The sequence below is a fragment of the Octopus bimaculoides genome, chromosome 22, assembly GCF_001194135.2.
Source record: "Octopus bimaculoides isolate UCB-OBI-ISO-001 chromosome 22, ASM119413v2, whole genome shotgun sequence".
Classification (NCBI taxonomy): Eukaryota; Metazoa; Mollusca; class Cephalopoda; order Octopoda; family Octopodidae; genus Octopus; species Octopus bimaculoides.
The window spans coordinates 4,086,362-4,105,733 of NC_069002.1; the positions used below are offsets into that span (position 1 = coordinate 4,086,362).

General features: G+C 38.4%; 2 protein-coding genes across 14 annotated transcripts in view; one reads left to right on the forward strand and one right to left on the reverse strand.

The window, feature by feature from the left end:
- Positions 1–2,788: 2,788 nt before the first annotated feature.
- Positions 2,789–13,145, reverse strand: LOC106867761 (manganese-dependent ADP-ribose/CDP-alcohol diphosphatase). Of its 13 annotated transcripts, none has more exons than XM_014912763.2 (4): positions 13,098–13,145; positions 5,050–5,119; positions 3,750–4,409; positions 2,789–3,193 (listed from the first exon to the last, which is right to left on the reverse strand). In XM_014912763.2, coding segments are annotated over exons 2-4 (966 nt in total). In that variant the 5' UTR covers positions 5,051–5,119; positions 13,098–13,145; the 3' UTR covers positions 2,789–2,888. The 13 variants fall into 13 exon arrangements, with proteins under 13 accessions (XP_014768249.1, XP_014768256.1, XP_052831716.1 ...); XM_014912770.2 differs by lacking the exon at positions 13,098–13,145 and adding an exon at positions 9,446–9,580; XM_052975756.1 differs by lacking the exon at positions 13,098–13,145 and adding an exon at positions 9,446–9,580 and having other exon boundaries at positions 3,750–4,562.
- The window catches only part of LOC106867754 (protein O-mannosyl-transferase 1), a 20,126-nt gene continuing 11,146 nt past the window's right edge, over positions 10,393–19,372 (forward strand). Inside the window, exons 1-11 of the mRNA XM_014912725.2 lie at positions 10,393–10,853; positions 14,664–14,809; positions 15,197–15,300; positions 15,441–15,491; positions 15,922–16,068; positions 16,243–16,351; positions 16,683–16,748; positions 16,895–16,988; positions 17,575–17,730; positions 18,106–18,338; positions 18,954–19,046. Of these exons, the coding sequence (XP_014768211.1) occupies positions 10,761–10,853; positions 14,664–14,809; positions 15,197–15,300; positions 15,441–15,491; positions 15,922–16,068; positions 16,243–16,351; positions 16,683–16,748; positions 16,895–16,988; positions 17,575–17,730; positions 18,106–18,338; positions 18,954–19,046 (1,292 nt within the window). The 5' untranslated portion in view covers positions 10,393–10,760. The remainder of the gene's footprint in view (positions 10,854–14,663; positions 14,810–15,196; positions 15,301–15,440; positions 15,492–15,921; positions 16,069–16,242; positions 16,352–16,682; positions 16,749–16,894; positions 16,989–17,574; positions 17,731–18,105; positions 18,339–18,953; positions 19,047–19,372) is intronic.

Genomic DNA, 19,372 nt, shown 5'->3' on the forward strand with positions numbered 1-19,372 from the left:
TATATATGTATATATATCACAAATTTTAAAATTCAAAATGTTTTAAATCCTATTAAATTTTCTGCCTTATTTTTTGCATTTTTCAGGCAAACATAGTTTTGGTGAAAGACTCCAGTGTGCAGGGGTGTGCATTTGCTGCAGCAATAGTGGAATAAACACAAGTATTTCACAGGGCAGCAGTTTGCACTCCATTCTGCAGTTTATCACAATGCAACACTTTTTAAATGGTGTCAATGAATGAGAAACAGAGATAAAAATAAGTAATAATATACTAATACCCCTTACACAACTTGTTTAATAATCCTAGAATATTTCAGAACAAATTCCCTTTTGCATATTCCATATTTTCCAGCATACAAGTCAACATAGTTTATAGTGTAAACATTCAAACATCATCATTATCTTTCCAAATCCTGCTGTATTTCACATGGAAGTTTTTGTTCACTGAAATAGTCTCGGCATATAAGTCAACCTTCCTGTTTTTGGATGTAAATTTTGGTTTGAAAAATTTGACTGTAAGGTGGAAAATATGGTATATACATGTTATATGGTATATATATAAAGCAATATTATTTATTTTTAATAAAAAAAAAATAAACCAAGACCATATTCTTATTTCCCAGGTCAAATTATTCATGTATGCTAAGTGTGGTACATACAGATTGATCCAGAAGTTTGGCCATGCATAGAGGACACACACACAGACAATGTATTTTATATAGTAAGATACACGTTCCACAGATTCTAATTTATGCAATGTTCTGTATGGATATATAAATGGTAAACTGGAAGAATCGTTAGCATGTTAGACAAAATGCTTAGAAAAATTTCTTCCAGTTCTGTACGTTCTTAATTCAAATCTCACTGAGGTCAACTTTGCTTTACAACCCTGGGGTGGGTGATGATAAAATGAAGTACCAGTGGTCTCATTAGTGATAGTGTCAGAGAAAAAGCACTGAGCACACGCACTGTGAAGTGTTTGGCTTGAGGAAGCGCATCCAGCAGTAGAGATCTTGCTAAAGAAGACATTGGAATTTGGTGCAATCCTCTGGCTTGTCAGTTCCTCTTGAACTGTCCAACAAACGTGTGTGTGTGTACATGTACATACATATGTGTGTGTGTGTGTGTGTGTAGGTAGGTATATAGAGATGTGCAAATTCATATTTCTTCCAACAAAATCATACACATATACATATACGCATACATAGAGTGAGATTAATACAGAAAGAAGGAAACATACATACATATATATATATATATATATATATATATACACACACACATATATATATATATATATATATATATATATATATATATATATATATATATATATATATATATATATATATATATATTGTATAAATTGATGCATTGTGAGATACTGGTGATGGATGTATTTTGATACAGTTTAAAGGCTAATGACTAATGACTTGTGTGTTCTGTAAACCCCGGTGTGTTTATTGCTTCACAGGCAAAAATGGGAAAACTTTTATCTTCATTTGAATTATGTTAAGTGTGCCACCAGGCCATAACAGCTGTTACATTTATAACTATTGGGTGATGAGATTTATATGTGTATATATGTATATATATATATATATATATATATATATATATATATATATAAATAAGTTATGGGTAATAAGATATTGAATGACATAAGATGATTGGTGCTTATAATAATTAGTGTTCAGGTGGCAAGTTGTTGGGTTCAGCATATTATCCTCCATTTTCTAATATGTGTATATATAATATACATATATTATATATATTATATTCATACATATAATATGTATATATTGGTTTGAATATGGGGACCTAATACATAGATTTCATACCAATTAGACCTTCATCAGGTGTTTATGTCACCAGGGCTAATTAACCTGTCATTATATATAAAAACATTTTGTGTATCAACTCCTGACTTTGTTGTTTGTTTGTTTCTTTTTTTTTTTACATAACACACGTTATAATATTCATGATGGTTCCTTTGCCTTGTTGTTTCCTTTTATGTTATATTGTATTTTTGTATGGTTAGGACAATAATAAAGATGATGACAGCAAGAATGATGAAAGCAACAAACATGGTGGTGATAGGAGTTTTTGTTTTTGTAGCCCAAATTAGTGTTAAGCAAAAAGCACCCAGTACACTCTGTAAATTGGTTAGCATTGGGAAGGGCATCAACATTAGAGCTTGGCACAGACTTCTGGCTTGTCAGTTCCTCTTGAACTGTCCAACTCATGCCAGTATGATGATCCAAACGATCTGAAGGTCTGAAGGCACATAGCTTGTTTGGTTCATGATCTCAGGTCACAAGTTCAATTCTTGGTGAAATGTTGTGTTCTTGAGCAAGACACTTTATTTCACTCAACTGGCAAAAATGAGTTGTACCTGTATCGCAAAGGACCGGCCTCGTCACATTCTATGTCATGCTGAATCTCACTGAGAACTATGTTAAGGGTACATATGTCTGTGGTGTGCTCAACCACTTGCATGTTAATTCCCATGGAGGCTGTTCCGTTGATTGGATCAAGTGAAACGCTTGTCGTCGTAACCAATGGAGTGTCAGTCAAAATCTAACATGGAAAGAATTGCAGCATTCACCTCTGTGACCTCAGCTTTTAAAAACAACAGAGACTTGAGAGCAATTTGGTTGGTCGACCTTGGTGGAATTTGAACTCAGAACATAAAGATGGGCAAAATATTGCTAAGCGTTTTACCTGGCATGCTAACAATTCTGCCAGCTCGCTGCCTTCACAACAACAACAACAACAGCACAGTGCATGGAATGTATTGGAAAGAACTTTAAAATAAATCTTTATTAGTCTGTACAATTTTGCTGTTTGACAGTAGGAGGGAAGTAGTGAAGTGGTGGGGAGAGGAGCTATGTTTTAACTTCATATCGAAGAGGTATAGAATAGTTCTGGATTTTGCCTTGACCGCATACCTGTAATGTGCGTGGGTGTAATTCGACTGTGGCAAAGCAGCTAGTGTCTGGTGAGGTTTCGATAACTCCAGGGAATGTGATGTGGTAGATACCTTTAGGATCGATGGCAAAGCCACCCTGGTGCTCATGCCCGGCAAAATAAGCCAGCACACAATTGAAGCTGGAGATTAACTTGAGGATGGCAGCAGAATCCCAGCAGAGACTTTTAATGTTGCAAGACTTGATGTAAACTGGACAGTGGCCTGTAGAAATGAAAGTAAGAAATGATTTCTGATAATTGCAAAGAAACAGAGGACATATAATAAAAAATGGATCTGTTGAAAAAGAGAAAGTTAATAAAAAAATCTGTGAACCAATCTGAACAGATTCCCAAAAAACAAATAAATAGAAGGTAGTTTCAGCTGGTCATGTTGCTGGAATGAGACCTTGTCTCTCTCTCTTTCTCTCTCTCTGTCATGGTTCAGTGGTTTTTGGGACTGGTCTATAACTTAAATCATATACTAAATATACTTATATATATATATATGATCATCATCATCATTGTCATTTAACGTCCACTTTCCATGCTGGCATGGGTTGGATGGTTTGGCTGAGGACTGGCCCCCTCCCACCAAATTTCGGGCCTTGTACCTAGAGTAGAAAAGTATATAGAAGTGATTGTGCTTTTTTTGAGCAAAACATTGTATTTACCGTAGTTACTTGAATACTGGACAAAATGGCTCTCTCTGAGAGAGAGAAAGAGAGAGAGAGAGAGAGAGAGAAATAAATTAATTCTAAAGACAAAATTTTGAAACTTACCACAGATCACAACGTTTTGATGCAGTTCTTCAGCCTGTTGCAGAGATGCAGATATCCATTCCATCTGGGCTTTTCCGATGGCACCATTATATGCAACAACCATGCACGTGGAATCATCAAGACCATCTGAACAATTGATGTCTTTGTTTGTGTTCACTTTAAACATTTCCTTTGCCTCTTGGTAATTTGGACACAACTGGTCAATCATATTGACAGCATAACAATCAAGAATAAGGAATTTCAAGGACTTGTGTGGTGTGAAAGAATAATAGCCTCTACCAGGAATATTTTTACAAGCCTTGTTTAAAGAACTGTTCAGTATAGAGTTGAGAAGTTCTTCGTGGGTAAAATTATAGAATTCATGATTTCCCCAAACATGGTAGACATTTCTGGGGAATTTAGAAAATGCTTTTTTCATGCATGCTAAAGCACGATCTCTTTGGTTGTTCCGTTTGTTGTAGCCATCTAAGAGGTCACCAAGCTGTAGGATAAATGATACCTCGTTGGCGGACTGCATCCAGTAGTTGATAGCTTTGCTTGTCTGTTCCAATGAGGCACGAAAATGCCGTTTGTTGATTTTAAAAAAGTCGTAGCCATCCTCTCTGTCTGCATACTGAATGTCTGTGATTATACCGAATGACAGAAGAACCATATTTGGCACTGAAACCAATATGAATGACAACAATAGTTACAATGATATTTATTAGAGCATTTACTAAGACTGAAGTGCCTTGAGATCAATCACGACACCTGGAAAATACAGGTACAGAATCTCCTTGCCTAGCATAGCTGCACCAACTGCAGTACCATCTCCTGCAAACAGAATAGGACAGGACGAGCATAAAAAAACATTGGCTGCGCAAATCCAGAGCTGATTCCTTGCCGTCATTCCCAACAAGCTACCAGTCCTCAACTTGTGACTGATAATACACACACACACACACACATCGAATATATATATGTATTTTTTAATTACTTCCAGATTAGCATTATTAAATTATAGAAATAATTTTACATTGAAATGTTTTCATAGATATTGAAAAGCATTTAAATATTTCAATAGTAAAATAACCTTAATAACCCATCAATTATAATGCTTTTCCTATAATCTAATTGTCATGGCATAAAATTTCTATGTTTCTAATTGTGGTGACGTAGAATTTCTATGTTTATATTTTATTCTTTCATTATCTACGTCATCTAAAGTTAAATACTAAATTGGTTTTTCTTCTTCGAAATCATGGCTTGTCATTGTGTTGCATCGATCGTATTTGGAAGATTATGAAAAATATTAACTTACTTGAGGTAAGGGCTGGTGACGAGAGAGGCTTCCAAACGCTGAAAATCTGCTTCAACAAGTTTTGTCTGACCTATGCAAGTATACAAAAGTGGACGTTAAAATATCTATATATAAATATATATATAATCATCATAGTCATTTGACATCCACTTTTCCATGGTTGCATGGATCAGACGGAATCTGCTGGGAGCTCTTCCTGTCACCAACACCTACCTGTTACCAAGTAAGGTAATATTTCCTCCATGGCCAGACATGTTTTTCACAGAAGACTGGAAATGAACAACGCTCGGTGTGTTTACGTCCGCGTAACTTAGCAGTTTGCGCAAATTATATCAGGCTTTAAAAAAAGTACTGGGGACAATTCATTCGACTAAAAATTCTTGGAGGCCCCAGCATGGCCGCAGTCTAATGATTGAAACAAATAAAAAATAAAACGGTAAAAGTTATTTTACGACGGTCTTTTTTTAGTTTCCGTCTCCCAAATCCACTCACAAGGCTTTGGTCGGCTCGAGGCTTGTGGTTGGGAAGCAAACTTCTTTTCAAAGGAAACTTTAGAAAACTAGCTCGATTGTTAATGACAAAAAAAAAAAAAAATTAAATAAAAATCAATGTAAAGATTTATAAATTACAATTCTGTTAGAAATATTAAATCGAACCTAGAACTTGGCTAAAATTAAACTCGGAACTGACAAGAGCCAGGTCAGCCGATGTAATAGGACTTACTAGAAATAGCAGTTAAACTGCCCGCAAATTACATGCCCCCGCTTTGCTTAGAGTGGAAACAACACACGACATATTGTCCTCAGACATACTTTGAATATAAGTCAACTCTGTTGGACGTCCGTTCGTGAGAAGTTGACTTGAGGTTAAAAACAACATCAACCACCACTACTACTATTATTACGGTTGATTTCTAACAAAAGAACAAGAATTCATATCTGAAGGGATGACTATAACCCCCTATTCCATTCTAAGCAACGGTTCTCAACCAATTTTTGCCTATGGACTTCCTGTCATTCCTGGGCAAGATTTCCTTTTGTACCCCCCCCCCTTTTCAAGTTACCACTCGGTTATCTGACTTTTTCAGAAAAATGCATTTTTCAAGGTGAGGTGCGAATCTGCATTAGCCCCCTGAAATCGATGTCACTTTTACCCCCGAGGGTAGCCAGAACCCGATTTCAAGTTACCCCTGCACTGTTTACAGTACCCACTCTCTGACGGAAGGCAAAGTTGGGCGATCTTTCGGTACGATTACCTAAATATCGGCCTTAGATCGCCCAAAGTGGCTTCCAAAAGCGGGATTTGAATTTGATCTCAAAACAAAACGGATTGCAAATAAATACAGCCGGCATTATGTCAGAATGCTCAAACGATTAAATCGACACCAGAAACTCAACAAGACCCCAGAACGATGGAAGGTGAAGTTGACCTCTGCGAGATTGACCTCGGAAGCTAAAAGTACGCATCACTCCGTTCGACAAGCGATTCGGTCTATCATGATACCGCCTTATTATTAATAGTATCATTACTACTTCCAGATAAGACAAGTGAAAGTTAGACATATTCTGTAAGTTAGATTACTACATAACTAACTAAATACATAACCAAACATGTAAGTAGATAATAATATTAATACAGGATAGAACAGGCATAGACTTACTGTTAATAACCAGTGGACTTGAACAATCACCATTTGATGTTCGGCGAGTTGATTAATGTTTTCTTTTAGGGTGGTTATTAGGAACGGAAGTTTACGTAAGTGTGAGGGAAGAGAGAAAGAGAGAGACAAAGACAGGGTATGTATATGTCGCACATCTCCTTTCGCTTTCTCTCTCTCTTTCTGTATATATATATATATATATATATGTATACACACACACACACGGTATATATAATCTAGTATACGTATGTGTAAATACACGTCTATCTGTCAATCTATACTCATACATACACACACATACATGTATGGAGAGAGATAGAGTAAACGACTAGCGAGATGGTAGGGGGGAGAAAGAGAGGCAGATGGATACGGGTTAGTACATATATATGTGTATTTGTATAGAGAACTGCACGAGAATAGGTTGATCTGTATGTGTGTGTTTGTGTACTTACATAATTTAGCCGAATAAAGAATGGAACATTCTTGTGTATTGAATTCTGTTTCTTGTTTGTTCTCGCTATCCATCTCCCACGCGGGGGCACACACACACACACACACTTGAATGAAAAAGCTACGGTGACTCTAGGAACTAGATTCGGTTAACTCACACTAGTTTCTGTCTATCTATCTATCTATCTATCTATCTATTTTTAACTAAATACTTACTCAAGACCAGTCATCTCTCTCTTTCTCTCTCACACACACACACACATTCGCGTGGTTCTGGGTTCAATACCACTGTATGGTACTTTGGGCTAGTGTCTTCTACTATAGCGTCAGTTCCACCGTGAAAAAGTACATCAATATACCAAATTTGAAAATTTTGACTTCATTTCAATATTTCAAAATCTGTGAAATTAACAGAAAATCACTAGCGTAGCTAGAGTGTGTGCCGCCCGGACCCCACATAAAACACATATTGCTTACAGCAGACCCCCAATCTGGCTTGTCATTGAATGGTTCGAGCAGGAAGAAGAGACACTGGGCAATTATTCAGGGAGATGCTGTTGGTAACCCACCACAAGGAAGAATTAATCGATACTATGCCGAACAGGTATAGACATGAACACGTTCAGAAAATAGTCGCTCTTCGTACTACATATGTTGATACTGGTTTCATATTTTTGGCACAAGGCCCGCAATGTTTTGGAAGGGGGTAAGTCAATTACATCGACCCCAGTACTCAGCTAGTATTTATTTTATCGACTCTAAAAGAATGAAGGGCAAAGTCAACCTATGCAGAATTTGAACTCAGAACGTAAAGACGGACGAAATGCCGTTGAGCATTTTGCCCTACGTGCTAATGATTCTGCAAACTCGCTGCCATTCTAAATTTAGTTAGTGCTCTTCATACGGATAGTATTTATTTAAAAGTTTATGCCGAGCGAACTGTAAAATTATCGTCATCATATCCACCACTGCCAAAAGAAGATCGCCTCACTCTCCATTCAGTTTTTTTCTTATTCTCCTACATGCTTGAGTACCTGCTCCAGTGTCTCAGAAACCACAGAAGCTAGGAAGTGTAATGTTTAATTTTATGAATGAATACTAAATATTTAAAACATTTTCATTGACTTTTAGTCACTTTCTGACGAACAAACGACGACAAAAGCGTGAAAGTATAAATTATGTCACTCCATACGCAACTCTCACATCAACTAAATGCAACTGACGTAAAGTCACCATTTTCCATGGTTTCCGGATTTTAACTGCCCCAATTAACCTTCAAAAATCGCCTTTTCTTTGTTTTCTTTAAATACACTCTCTCTGCCTTCCTTTATTTCAGTATGTTGGGTAACGAAAGGCTTTTATGAATAACGAAATCAGGCTTGTGGAAAGTGATAGATATTTGTAGCGGAATGTAATGTTGAAGGATCAATGTAAGTTGTCAGGTGTAGCAGATGATGTTAGGCGAAATAAGACCGGTATCGATGAAAAACAATGAAGAAAGAATAGGAATGTAGTTGCATTCGCTTGTTGGATACTGAAAGCTTGCCATTGAATGTCAAGAATTTTTGGATGCTATGAAAGTAGTTCAGCTTCATTGCATGCCATTGTTAATCAATACTTCACAGCCATAGAAACAGTGTAGTGAGATCTCCGGTCCTACGAACCATGACCTTTGTCTCTGGAGAGATGCCTCTCCTGTTTCGTACATTCTTGTGGATCGGGAAAAGTATGTTTCCTAGTTAAGTGAATTGTCCCACAGCATTCGCTTGTTGTCTGTTGACGAAGATGTTAGTTTCAGCGCATACTTTTTCGTTGAGTTGATTGATGCATTATTTCAGTCGACTGGTTGCAAATGTCACAGGTGCTAGAGAACTTGTCAAACCTTTCATTGCGTATCCAGCTTCTGAGACAGCATTGAGAACATAGTCATTTTCAAACGGAGAGACATCAGAAACGTTCTTTGTTTCTAGCTCCCACCCTGTTCATCCACGGTTTTCATTTATGTTGTCAGACGCCTTCCTCCAAAGACATAGCTATTAGCATTAGTATCAGGGGTATGTGACGTCTTGGCGTTACTGCTTCGACGCTGACTTGTTTGACATCAGACGTCTTAATGGTTCACTCGTTCTCTCCTTCCTCCTCTCTCTCGTTGTTTTTGTGTGAAAGCATATCTCTACATGTATGAGGAAAGCGAAAGTATCTATGCCAATCGTATTCAATTAATAAATTGTAATGTCCCTCTCTTCCCTCCCCCTCTCACTCTCTATATGTATCTTTTTCTCTTACCTTTTATCTGTTTCAGTTATTAGACTGCGGCCATGCTGGGGCACAGCCTTGGAAAACTTCTAGTCGAGTGACCACAGAGGTGCTCCCTCATTGGCTGTTATTTCTAGCATATCGAGTGAACACATAGATGTCCACTCATTGGCTGTTATTTCTAGTATACTGAGTGAACGCGTATAAGCTCCTTCGTTGGCTGCTATTTCTAGCACATCGAATGTCACATAGAGGCTCGCTCGTTGGCTGCTGTTTCTCGCATATCAAATGAACACATAATGAGGAACCAAGTAGTTACTTGATGTGCTAGAAATAGCAGCCTACAAGAACGCGTGCAAATGGTCACTCCCATGTAGTCCCACGATGTGCTAGAAACAGCAGCCAATGAGGACGCTTGCAAGTGGTTACTCGATGTGGTTAACCGTTATGCTAGAAATAACAACCAACGAGGGCTCCTGCAAATGGTCATCCGGTTTGGTCTATCGCTGTGTAGAAATAGAAACCAAACGAAGGAGCCTTCAATTAGTCGTTGTGGTTAATCGATGAACTAGGAACAGCAGCCAACGAAGGCGCTCGTAAGTGGTCACCCGATGTGATTGCCCGATATACTAGAAATAGCAGCCAACGAAGACGCTTGCAAGTGGTTTCCCGATGATCTCGAACTACTGAATAATTATCGTCAAAACTGATGCAGGATCCATATATATCTCCACACACACTGCTGAGACAAGGAACCGGTTCCCGTATTCCGCTTAATGACCATTCTGCATCACTTTTTGCTGATGATGTCTCCCTATAGATTGACACCGACATAGCAACGTGGCAGAGAAAGTGAGAGTGAGTGAGTGAGTGAGAGAGAGAGAGAGAGAGAGTAGTTATTGCAAGCAACAGGAAGTACAAGAGAAGAATTTCGGAAATGTTGAGTTTTTGGATACGAAAAGCAGCGGCTATAAAATAGTTGTCTGTCTTTTTTAATTTCGTCGTTAGAAACGAGCTGAACTGTTTCCCAGCCATTAAGTCAATTCATTACGACACCGGAATCACACGCACACTTGTTATTATACATAATTAAGAAGTTTCCGATAATGTCTAAACTTAATCATATTACCACATTATCCGTAGTTGTTTATCGATTGAGTCATTTCTTTTTTTAATGTTTTTTTCTTGTTTAATTGTAAAAAAAAAAAGGCACCGAGAAATGAACGAATGAAGCGGTTTTCAAAACAAACCAACATGAGGACGTAGAACTGGCCAAAATTATCTCGTTCTTTTCGAAAATTTCTTTTATTTAATAGCTTTATTTATTTCACTTCTCCCATAAACCATGTCTGCGACTGTGGAGGGAAATACAGAACGGTACAAACAGTTGCAAAACATAAAAACCAAGTCTTGTGCCTTACCCAAAGAACGTGACCAGGTAATGTAACCATTAATGTTATTTTGCTCCGAGTCAACCCTCACTGAGTAAGCCGTCGACTAAAGTTTTTCAAGTCATGACCTCTCTAACTCCCCCCCCCTCCCTTCACACACAATGTATTTACGGTTACATTATCCAGGGGCTTGGCTGCTATTTCATGCAGATCAAGCGAGCACGCAGTTCTCTTTGTAAGACGGTAGTATGCGGCTCGAAGGAGGCGATTTGGCTTCTATTTGTTGCATGTATCACAAGTACGTAGGTGGTCTCATTTTAATATGGCTAGGTGTATTTTGAGGGAGATTTGGCTACTATTTCTAGCAATACCATGGGTACATAGTTCTCTTCTTAACACGGCTGGGTGGGTTTTGCAGTAGATTTGGCTGCTATTTCTAACAATTACTACGAAGACCTGAAATTCTCTTTTTAACATGGTTGGATGTGTTTTGAGGGAGATTTGGCGGCACTATCATGCTATTAGCTGTCAGAAGTGAAAGTGCTCACTGCTAGTGAAGTATCTGTCTGTCTGCCTGCCTGTTGCTGCCCTGTCGATTCTTTGGCTACTGACAGCTAATACCATGACTGGCCGGAGCGAGCTATATGTCTGTCTGTCTCTCTCTCTCTGTCTATCTATTACTCGAAAGTTATTGGAACAAATTTGACACCTATATCCATGCGTTTGAAAACACAACACAGAGTATAAGGGTACTCGCGTCCGCGCTAGCTAGTCGTGAGTGGTCGATCCTATTATTTTTAAACTTCAAACTTCATTTGTTTTCTATTTTGATAAATTCTCACTGTTGAAAATTATATTTTTATATTTTAAATAATTTGCAATTTCAGGAAATATGTTTTTATATTAAATTTGTGTTTTCTACTCACGACTAGCTAGCGCGGACTTTCGAGTAATAGATAGATAGATAGAGAGAGAGAGAGACAGACAGACAGACATATAGCTCGCTCCGGCCAGTCATGGTATTAGCTGTCAGTAGCCAAAGAATCGACAGGCAGACAGACAGACAGATACTTCACTAGCAGTGAGCACTTTCACTTCTGACAGCTAATAGCATGACAGTGCCGATTTGGCTACTATTTTTAGCAGACACCATGAGCACGTAGAAATTCTTTTTATTTTTAACATGGCTGGATATGTGTGTATTTTGAGGCAGATTTGGCTTCTATTTCTAGCAAATCAGACGAACACATACAAGTTTTTTTAAAAACATGGCTAGATGTGTTTTGCAGGAAATTTGGCTGCTGTTTCTTGTAGGTCGAACGACTTCATAGGAGTTCTCTCGTTTCGCGAATTAACTATATAGGAAATTAGGAATCTCACCAACGATCGCAAATGGCATAAGGTAACCATACATTTGTAGGAGCTGGAGTAGAGTCAGTTGAAGTGTTCCCTTGAAAAAGACTGGAACTTCGTATACAAGTAAAATTGGTATTCTTTCGTAAGAATGCCGTAAAATTAAGTGTGGCCTTATTAAAAGAAGACGCCGACGTTTTTCACAGAGTCATTTTTTTTGGGGGGGGGGGAACAAATGGTTTGGGATGTCGACGGAATTTTCAGAGAATTTTTGCGAATTTCTGTTTTACACACGGGAATTCATATTATTATGCAAAACTTCCCAGAAAAGTTTTTGTATGTGATTTATGGGCGATTTAGTTGTTATTATTAGCACATCTCACGGCCACCTGATTTCTTCCTCGTTTCTTTGTCACTCTGACATGTATGCTGGTGTTTCATGCTGTTACGAGTTACTGGTTTGACAGAATCCAATATGTTCAAGGATACATCAAGCCCTAATGTGTTCTATTTGGCATGGTTTTTATGGCTGGATGTCCTTCATAACACCAACCACTTTACAAAACGTTTTATTTTGTTTGTTTGTTTTCTTTTTGTGCTGCCAGCATTAGTAAGGTTGCCATGCAGCTTGCAAGACTACTAACCCTCGGGGTGGAGGGGTTGACTCTATGCTTGGAGATAAGGGGTTAAAATATGAGAGAAGTGTGCAGAGCAGATTCTTGTTTAAGAGATAGTGAAAATGATCAGCAGGAGATGCAAAAAAATTACCCTTATAAAACCTTACTCAGTTACTTCTATTTCCTAGTCTAGGAGCCCCTGAGAAAACAATGGACAGTGGCTCTTCATTTTATATTATACAAGAGTCAATGATTGAATGTCTAAGCAATTACATGGCCTACTAGAAATAGTAGTCAAATTTTCCTCAAATAACATCCTACCTTAAAAGAAATGGACACATTGGATACTGTAGTCTTAGGTACACTATACCTGTAATAAAAAGAAAAGAGATGGTCATATGCTAGGTAAACAATAACAACAAAACGAAAAAAAATCTTGTGTTTTTTTATAAGTTATCAGAATAACCATCAAGGTTTTATCATGTGAATAACCTCGTTTATTAAGTTGCATAATTAATGAGGTTCTGAGTTTCATTGTTAAAAAGAAAACACTTTCTCAGATACACTTAGATACTCTTTTGTTGTGAATCCAGAACCAGTTGCTCGACTATGACTGCCAGAACTGTTTCTTTTCACTGGTATAATGGACACAAGTTGTACTGGGAACAGCTGTCATGCCATTTAGGTAATTAAATTCATTCCTCTTAGTTTGTTTCTATTAAAGTCTAAGACATTCCACCTTGTTTGACAATATCTCATCCTTTGGACATCTCTAGTGTGAATGGTAGTCCTAAAGCACTACTCTGGTTTAACACTGCCACCTACTACCACCCGCCCTTATAGAATGCAAGGTAGCTATGTATCACTTCTACAGCAGCACACCTGGGCTGTTGCCTGTTACACTTTTTAGCCCCTCAACACCTGGCCATACAACCACCTCTCAATATCCCTAAATCCCATTAAGTCAAAGGAAGTTTTCCTTTTGCATTTTTTTCATCTTTTCTTTCTACTGTACTTTCTTGTCATGCAAATGACCTAGTTACCTCACCAGTGTTGGTAGCACAAAAAGTTACCCAGTAGACATTGTAAAGTGGTTGGCACGAGCGAAGGGCATCCAGCCATAGAAACCATTCCAAAGACATCTGAGCTTGATGCTGTACTACAAGCCAATATGAGGGTTTCTCTTGTCGTAATTACCGTACTATGGTCTGTTTTAATACAAAATCCACATTTAAGTGGGGATAAATATTACTCCTTGATTAATGTCATCAGTGTCTCCTCATCATCATTGTTTTGTTGCTAATATATATATATATTTTTTACAATAATTATAATTTGATGAGCTGGACAAAATGCCTTGTGGCAGTTCTTCAAGGTTTAATGTCCTGAGTTCAAATCCTGCTGAGTTCAGCTTTGCCTTTCATCCTTTCAGGGTAGATAAAATAAATACCAGCTGAGCACTGGGGTAAGTATAATGAACCTGCCCCCCCCTTCCCTGCAAACTTCAACCCCTGTGCCTCTACGAAAGAGAAAAAGTAATTTAGTGCTTATACAAAATAAAAGCTGAGTTTCGAAAGAAAAATATTTATTGTTTTGTCATTTGTAAAACTCCTCTCATCATAAGTATTGCCATCTTCTCCCTCTCCTCCTGCCACCAAGACTGGTATGTGTACTCATCCTGCACCTCTTATTTTAACCCTCACTGTCTCTTTTACTCTTTCTCCCTCTCTCACTATACAATATAAAGCAAGACTGGAGAAACCAACCAACCAACCAACCAGCTGTTTATTATGTAGATATTTAAAACTCATCAATACACATTTTAATTGATTACCAGCATGGACGTAAGTCTGAGTTTTCTCTTGTTTTTTTTTCCTGCTCATTTAGGGTGATGGGGCTCCTGAGGGGAAGTCTACAAAGAAAGAACAGAAACCATTCTCTGTCAAGTTGGAACTAGATTTGGTCCAGATTTTCTTATTCATTGGTGCTTTGGCTACAAGAACATGGCAGATTGAACTTCCTCGTGCTGTTGTGTGAGTACCTCGTGAAATTTATGTTCCTCTCTCGCATCTTTTCCTCTCTCCCAGTGGGTAAAGGAATATTTAGATTGACAGGTAGGTTTGGTGATGCAAACAAGAAAACAGAACCCAAAACATGAGTGTATGTGTGTAGATGTATCATCACCATCATCTTTTAAGGTCCATTTTCCATGCTGGCATGGGTTGGACGGTTGCTATGTTCAGAGTTCAAATTCTGCTAAGGTTGACCCTCTCAAGGTTAATAGAAAAAAAGTACCAGTCAAGTACTGGGGTCGATGTAATTGACTTAACCCCTTCTCCAAAATTGCTGGCCTTGAGATCAGTATTTCATGCGTTTGTAATTAAGCTTTTAATTGAAGTCTCTTTTAATTTTCTCTTCAGGTTTGATGAGCTTCATTTCGCTAAATTCGTTTCATTGTATCTCCAGAATATATTTTTCTTCGACATCCATCCTCCCCTGGGGAAGCTGTTGTTAACACTGGCAGGTAAATACAAATTATTTCTTTTATTTTTGTCTTTTTTACTTGTTCCGGTCTTTAGACTGGATGGGAGGTGGGTGGGTAGTTCTTTCTAATGTAGAATATTTAAGTGATTTTTTGTTTTTGTTTCTAAATTCTATTTCCAGGACACTATACAGGATTTCAGGGAAACCTAAGTTTTGATCGGATTGGAACTGGTAAATATTCTTCTCTCATTACTAACAATATAATCTTTTACTTGTTTCTGGCCATGCTAGGGCACATCCTTGAAGAATCTTTAGTCAAACGAATCAACCCCAGTACTTATTTATTCTTCTTTAAGCCTGGTACTTGTTCTATCAGTCTCTTTGCTGAACTGCTAAGTTACAGGGACATAAACACACCAACACCGGTTGTCAAATATACATATTTGTACATATTTTTTTATTCTTTTAGCCATTTGACTGTGGTCATGCTGGAGCCTTCTCTGGCTGTTCCCTCCCTTTTCTGCCTGTCATATCCTCCTCCAACTGCCACCCACCTCTGCAAAACCTCAGTGGGGCTGTTGAGGTTACCCACCACTACCACCACCACCACCACCATCACTACCATTACCTATAATGGTTTATTGTTGTTCCTTCTCTCCAGAATACCCATCAACAGTCCCAGTCAGCCAGTTGCGATTACTACCAGCTATATTAGGGAGTCTTCTGGTTCCGCTTGTTTACCAAATTGTTGTAGAACTTCATCTCTCTCGATGGGCGGCACTTTTAGCTGCAAGCTTTGTGTTATTTGGTAAGTCTTTAATCTTTTCATCAATTCTTTCTACTATCTTCTTTTACATTTCCCAAGCCATTTTTTTTTGTTTTAATTTGTTTTGTATTTTGGCCATCTTCACAATATCTTCTGACTGTCACACTTGTAATCACACAAACCCCGCCATTCTTACATGACTCCCTTATCTTTCAGACAATGCCATCCTTGTGCAGTCTCGTTTCATCCTGATGGAAGGCATGCTTCTCTTCTTCATAGCATTGGCCCTGCTCTGTTTTCTAAAGTTCCACCACATGCCTGAACAGTAAGTTTCTACCAACATAATTAACCTTTCGTTTTATGTAAATAATGACCATATTTATAAGCTTAAAGCTTCTAAGTGATCACTATGCATTGTCTGAAGAAAATAGTATCTTAATTGTTTAGGGCAATATGCTGTGCTTGAGAAGACCTGTTGAGTCAAGTGAAATCCTTGTTGTGGCTGATGCCAGTACTGATTGACTGGCACTTTTGCTGGTGACACATAAAAAGCACCATTTGAGCTTGGTTGATGCCAGTGTCGCCAGACTGTTCTGGTAACTGTATGGAAGAACTGACCATGATTTCTTTTGATTTTTTTTTTTGTTTTCCTCCAGGGAATTTCGTCTTCAGTGGTGGTTATGGTTGACTATAACTGGGCTTTCATTGACGTGTGCATTCAGGTATGTTTCCTTAACATATTCTTTCTCTTCCCCCAATTTCTCTCTTCCTCTCCCTCCCATTTCATTTCATTTCTTTCTCCTCTTCCTTCCACCCCCACCTGTCTTTGATTCAATGTTCTAATGCATTAATTTTCTTTGATTTGCAGCATTAAATATATTGGTATGATGACTTTCATCCTTGTGTTGCTGTCAATTTTCAAAGACTATTGGTTAATGTTAGCAGATATTCTCAAATCTGATGTGAGTTTTTCTTATATTTTTTGAAGGTTTTGTGTGTGTAGGTGTGTGGTATGTTACGTGTGTGTAAGAGGTTTGGTGGCTGTAATCCTGGAAATGTTAGCTATGAAGAAATTAGATATGAACAGGTATGGGGTGTGTCATAAGAAGCTTGCTTCCTAACTGCATTGTTCTGAGTTCAGTCCCTCTGTGTGACAGCTTGGGTTATAGCCTTGGGACAACCAAATCCTTGTGAGTGGATTTGCTTGACAGAAACTGAAAGAAGCCCACCATATATATATATATATATATGTGCGTGTGTGTGTGTGTGTGCATGTGTCTGTCTCTGTGTTTGCCCCCCCCCCCATCACTGGTTGACAACTGGTGTTGTGTTTATGTCCCCATAACTTAGCAGTTTGTCAAAAAAGACTAATATAATGAGAGGTAGGCTTAAAAAATAAGAAGAAAAAACTCGTACTGGGGTCAATTTGTTCAGCTGCCCCAGACTAAATAATAACCGGAACCTTTGTGTGTGCGTAAATGTGTAGAAGTGTGTCTCTGCTCTTCTGAAAGTAATATTTTCTTTCCATCTTTGCTCTCCAACCGACAGTTGTGCCTCATTCAACATTTCTTTGCACGCTTCATGTGTCTGTGTATCATTCCTGCATTCCTCTACATTGGAATATTCTTCATACATCTGAGCATTCTCACCAAAGCTGGACCCCATGATAACGTCATGACCAGTGCGTTTCAGGCTAGCCTTGAGGTAAGTAAGACCTACTTGAATCCTTCATCATCGATATGGTCTGTTTAAATGCTAAAAGGTTAATGCACTAAAACTATTTTCTCTGAATATGTGCTGCTGAAATTGGAGTGCATCTTAGATGCCTGGATGACTTTTATGCCCTCAAACATATGGTATATTGTTTTTATTTCTTATATTCTTTGATGGCATTTAAAAAGCATTTCCTTTTTGAAAAATATTTCCCAAAATCACCTTGGGTCTCCCATAAACTACGATATGCTTTAATGTACTAAAATCTTTTCTTCCTGACTATGGGATTATAATATGCTTGTGCATCTTTTCATGGCATCAAAAATAATGTATATTGCTTTCATTTCTTCTGTTCTTTCTTTAAAGGGTGGTTTGGCAGCACTGACCAAAGGCCAGCCACTAAATGTAGCTTACGGGTCACAAATCACGTTGCGCTACAACAACAATCCATCACCTGGTCGACCTTGCTGGTTACATTCCCACCCACACGTCTACCCGATCCGATATGTAGATGGCCGAGGCAGCAGCCACCAACAACAAGTGACCTGTTACATCTTTAAAGATCTCTACAACTGGTGGATTATTAAACATCCAAACAGGTAGGTCAAAGGTCAACTCTTGTTCTAAGTAAACCCTACTTTTCTGTGTGTCTGTCTTTTACTCAGCTTCCTCCTTATAACTAGATACCTGTGCTTTTCCTTCTGTTGTATTTTTAGTCTCTCAACACCCGGCATAGAGCCACCTCCCCACTTCAAATACTTCCCTATACTTTAGCTGAGGGGATGGTTTTATCATGTTCGTTTCTTGTCTTCAAAGTTACTTGGTGACGTCCCTAGCACTGGTGCATGTAAAATGCACCTAGTATACACTGGGTTGACATTAGGAAGGGTATTCAGATGCAGAAACCATTCCAAAGTTTACACTGGAGCTCAACACAGCCCTGCGGCTTGCCCGATCCTATCAAGCTATCCAACCCATGCCAGCATAGAAAACAGACGTTGAATGATGATGGTGATGATGATGACTTACTTTTCATTCTCTGCAGCCTGTCCTCTCTCTCAATCACTTCTGCAGCCTGTCCTCTCTCTCACTCACTCCTTGCTCTCTTTCTTTCCCACTGGGGTCGATGTAATTGATCGACCCCTTCCTCGAAATTGCTGGCCTTGTGCCAAAATTTGAAACCAATATAATCTCTCTCTCTTATTCTCTTCCAGCAACACGTTAATGGTAAATGACCCTCCACAGCCAGTGAAACATGGAGACTTAATCCAGTTGGTACATGGATTAACAGGCAGAGCATTAAACAGGTCTGTTGTCTTGGTAACTGATATGCCTTTCCGGGTTTTTTTTTTTTTTAGTTCTCTTTTGTTTTTTCGCTTATTTGTGTGTGTGTGTGTGGTAGATGGAGGTTGTGTGAGAGGAGGGGTGGGAGTCATGGTAGAAACAGTTGTGTGAGTGTGGTGGTGGTGGAAGAAACTGAATGAGCATGAATAAGAATGAATGTGGTTTGTAGCAGGAATTGTGAGTGAGGGCAGTTTGTGGTAGAAAAGATGAGTGAGGGCAGTTTGTGGTAGAAAGGATGAGTGAGGGCAGTTTGTGGTAGAAAGGATGAGTGAGGGCAGTTTGTGGCAGG

Coding starts and splice junctions, on each gene's coding strand:
- LOC106867761 (XM_014912739.2), bottom strand. CDS start 6,742: ATGGTGATTGTTCAAGTCCACTGGTTATTAACA. Junction 5,120..6,709: donor AAGTCCACTGGTTATTAACA/GTAAGTCTATGC, acceptor ATACTTGCATAG/GTCAGACAAAACTTGTTGAA. Junction 3,194..3,749: donor TCAAAACGTTGTGATCTGTG/GTAAGTTTCAAA, acceptor TCATTTCTACAG/GCCACTGTCCAGTTTACATC.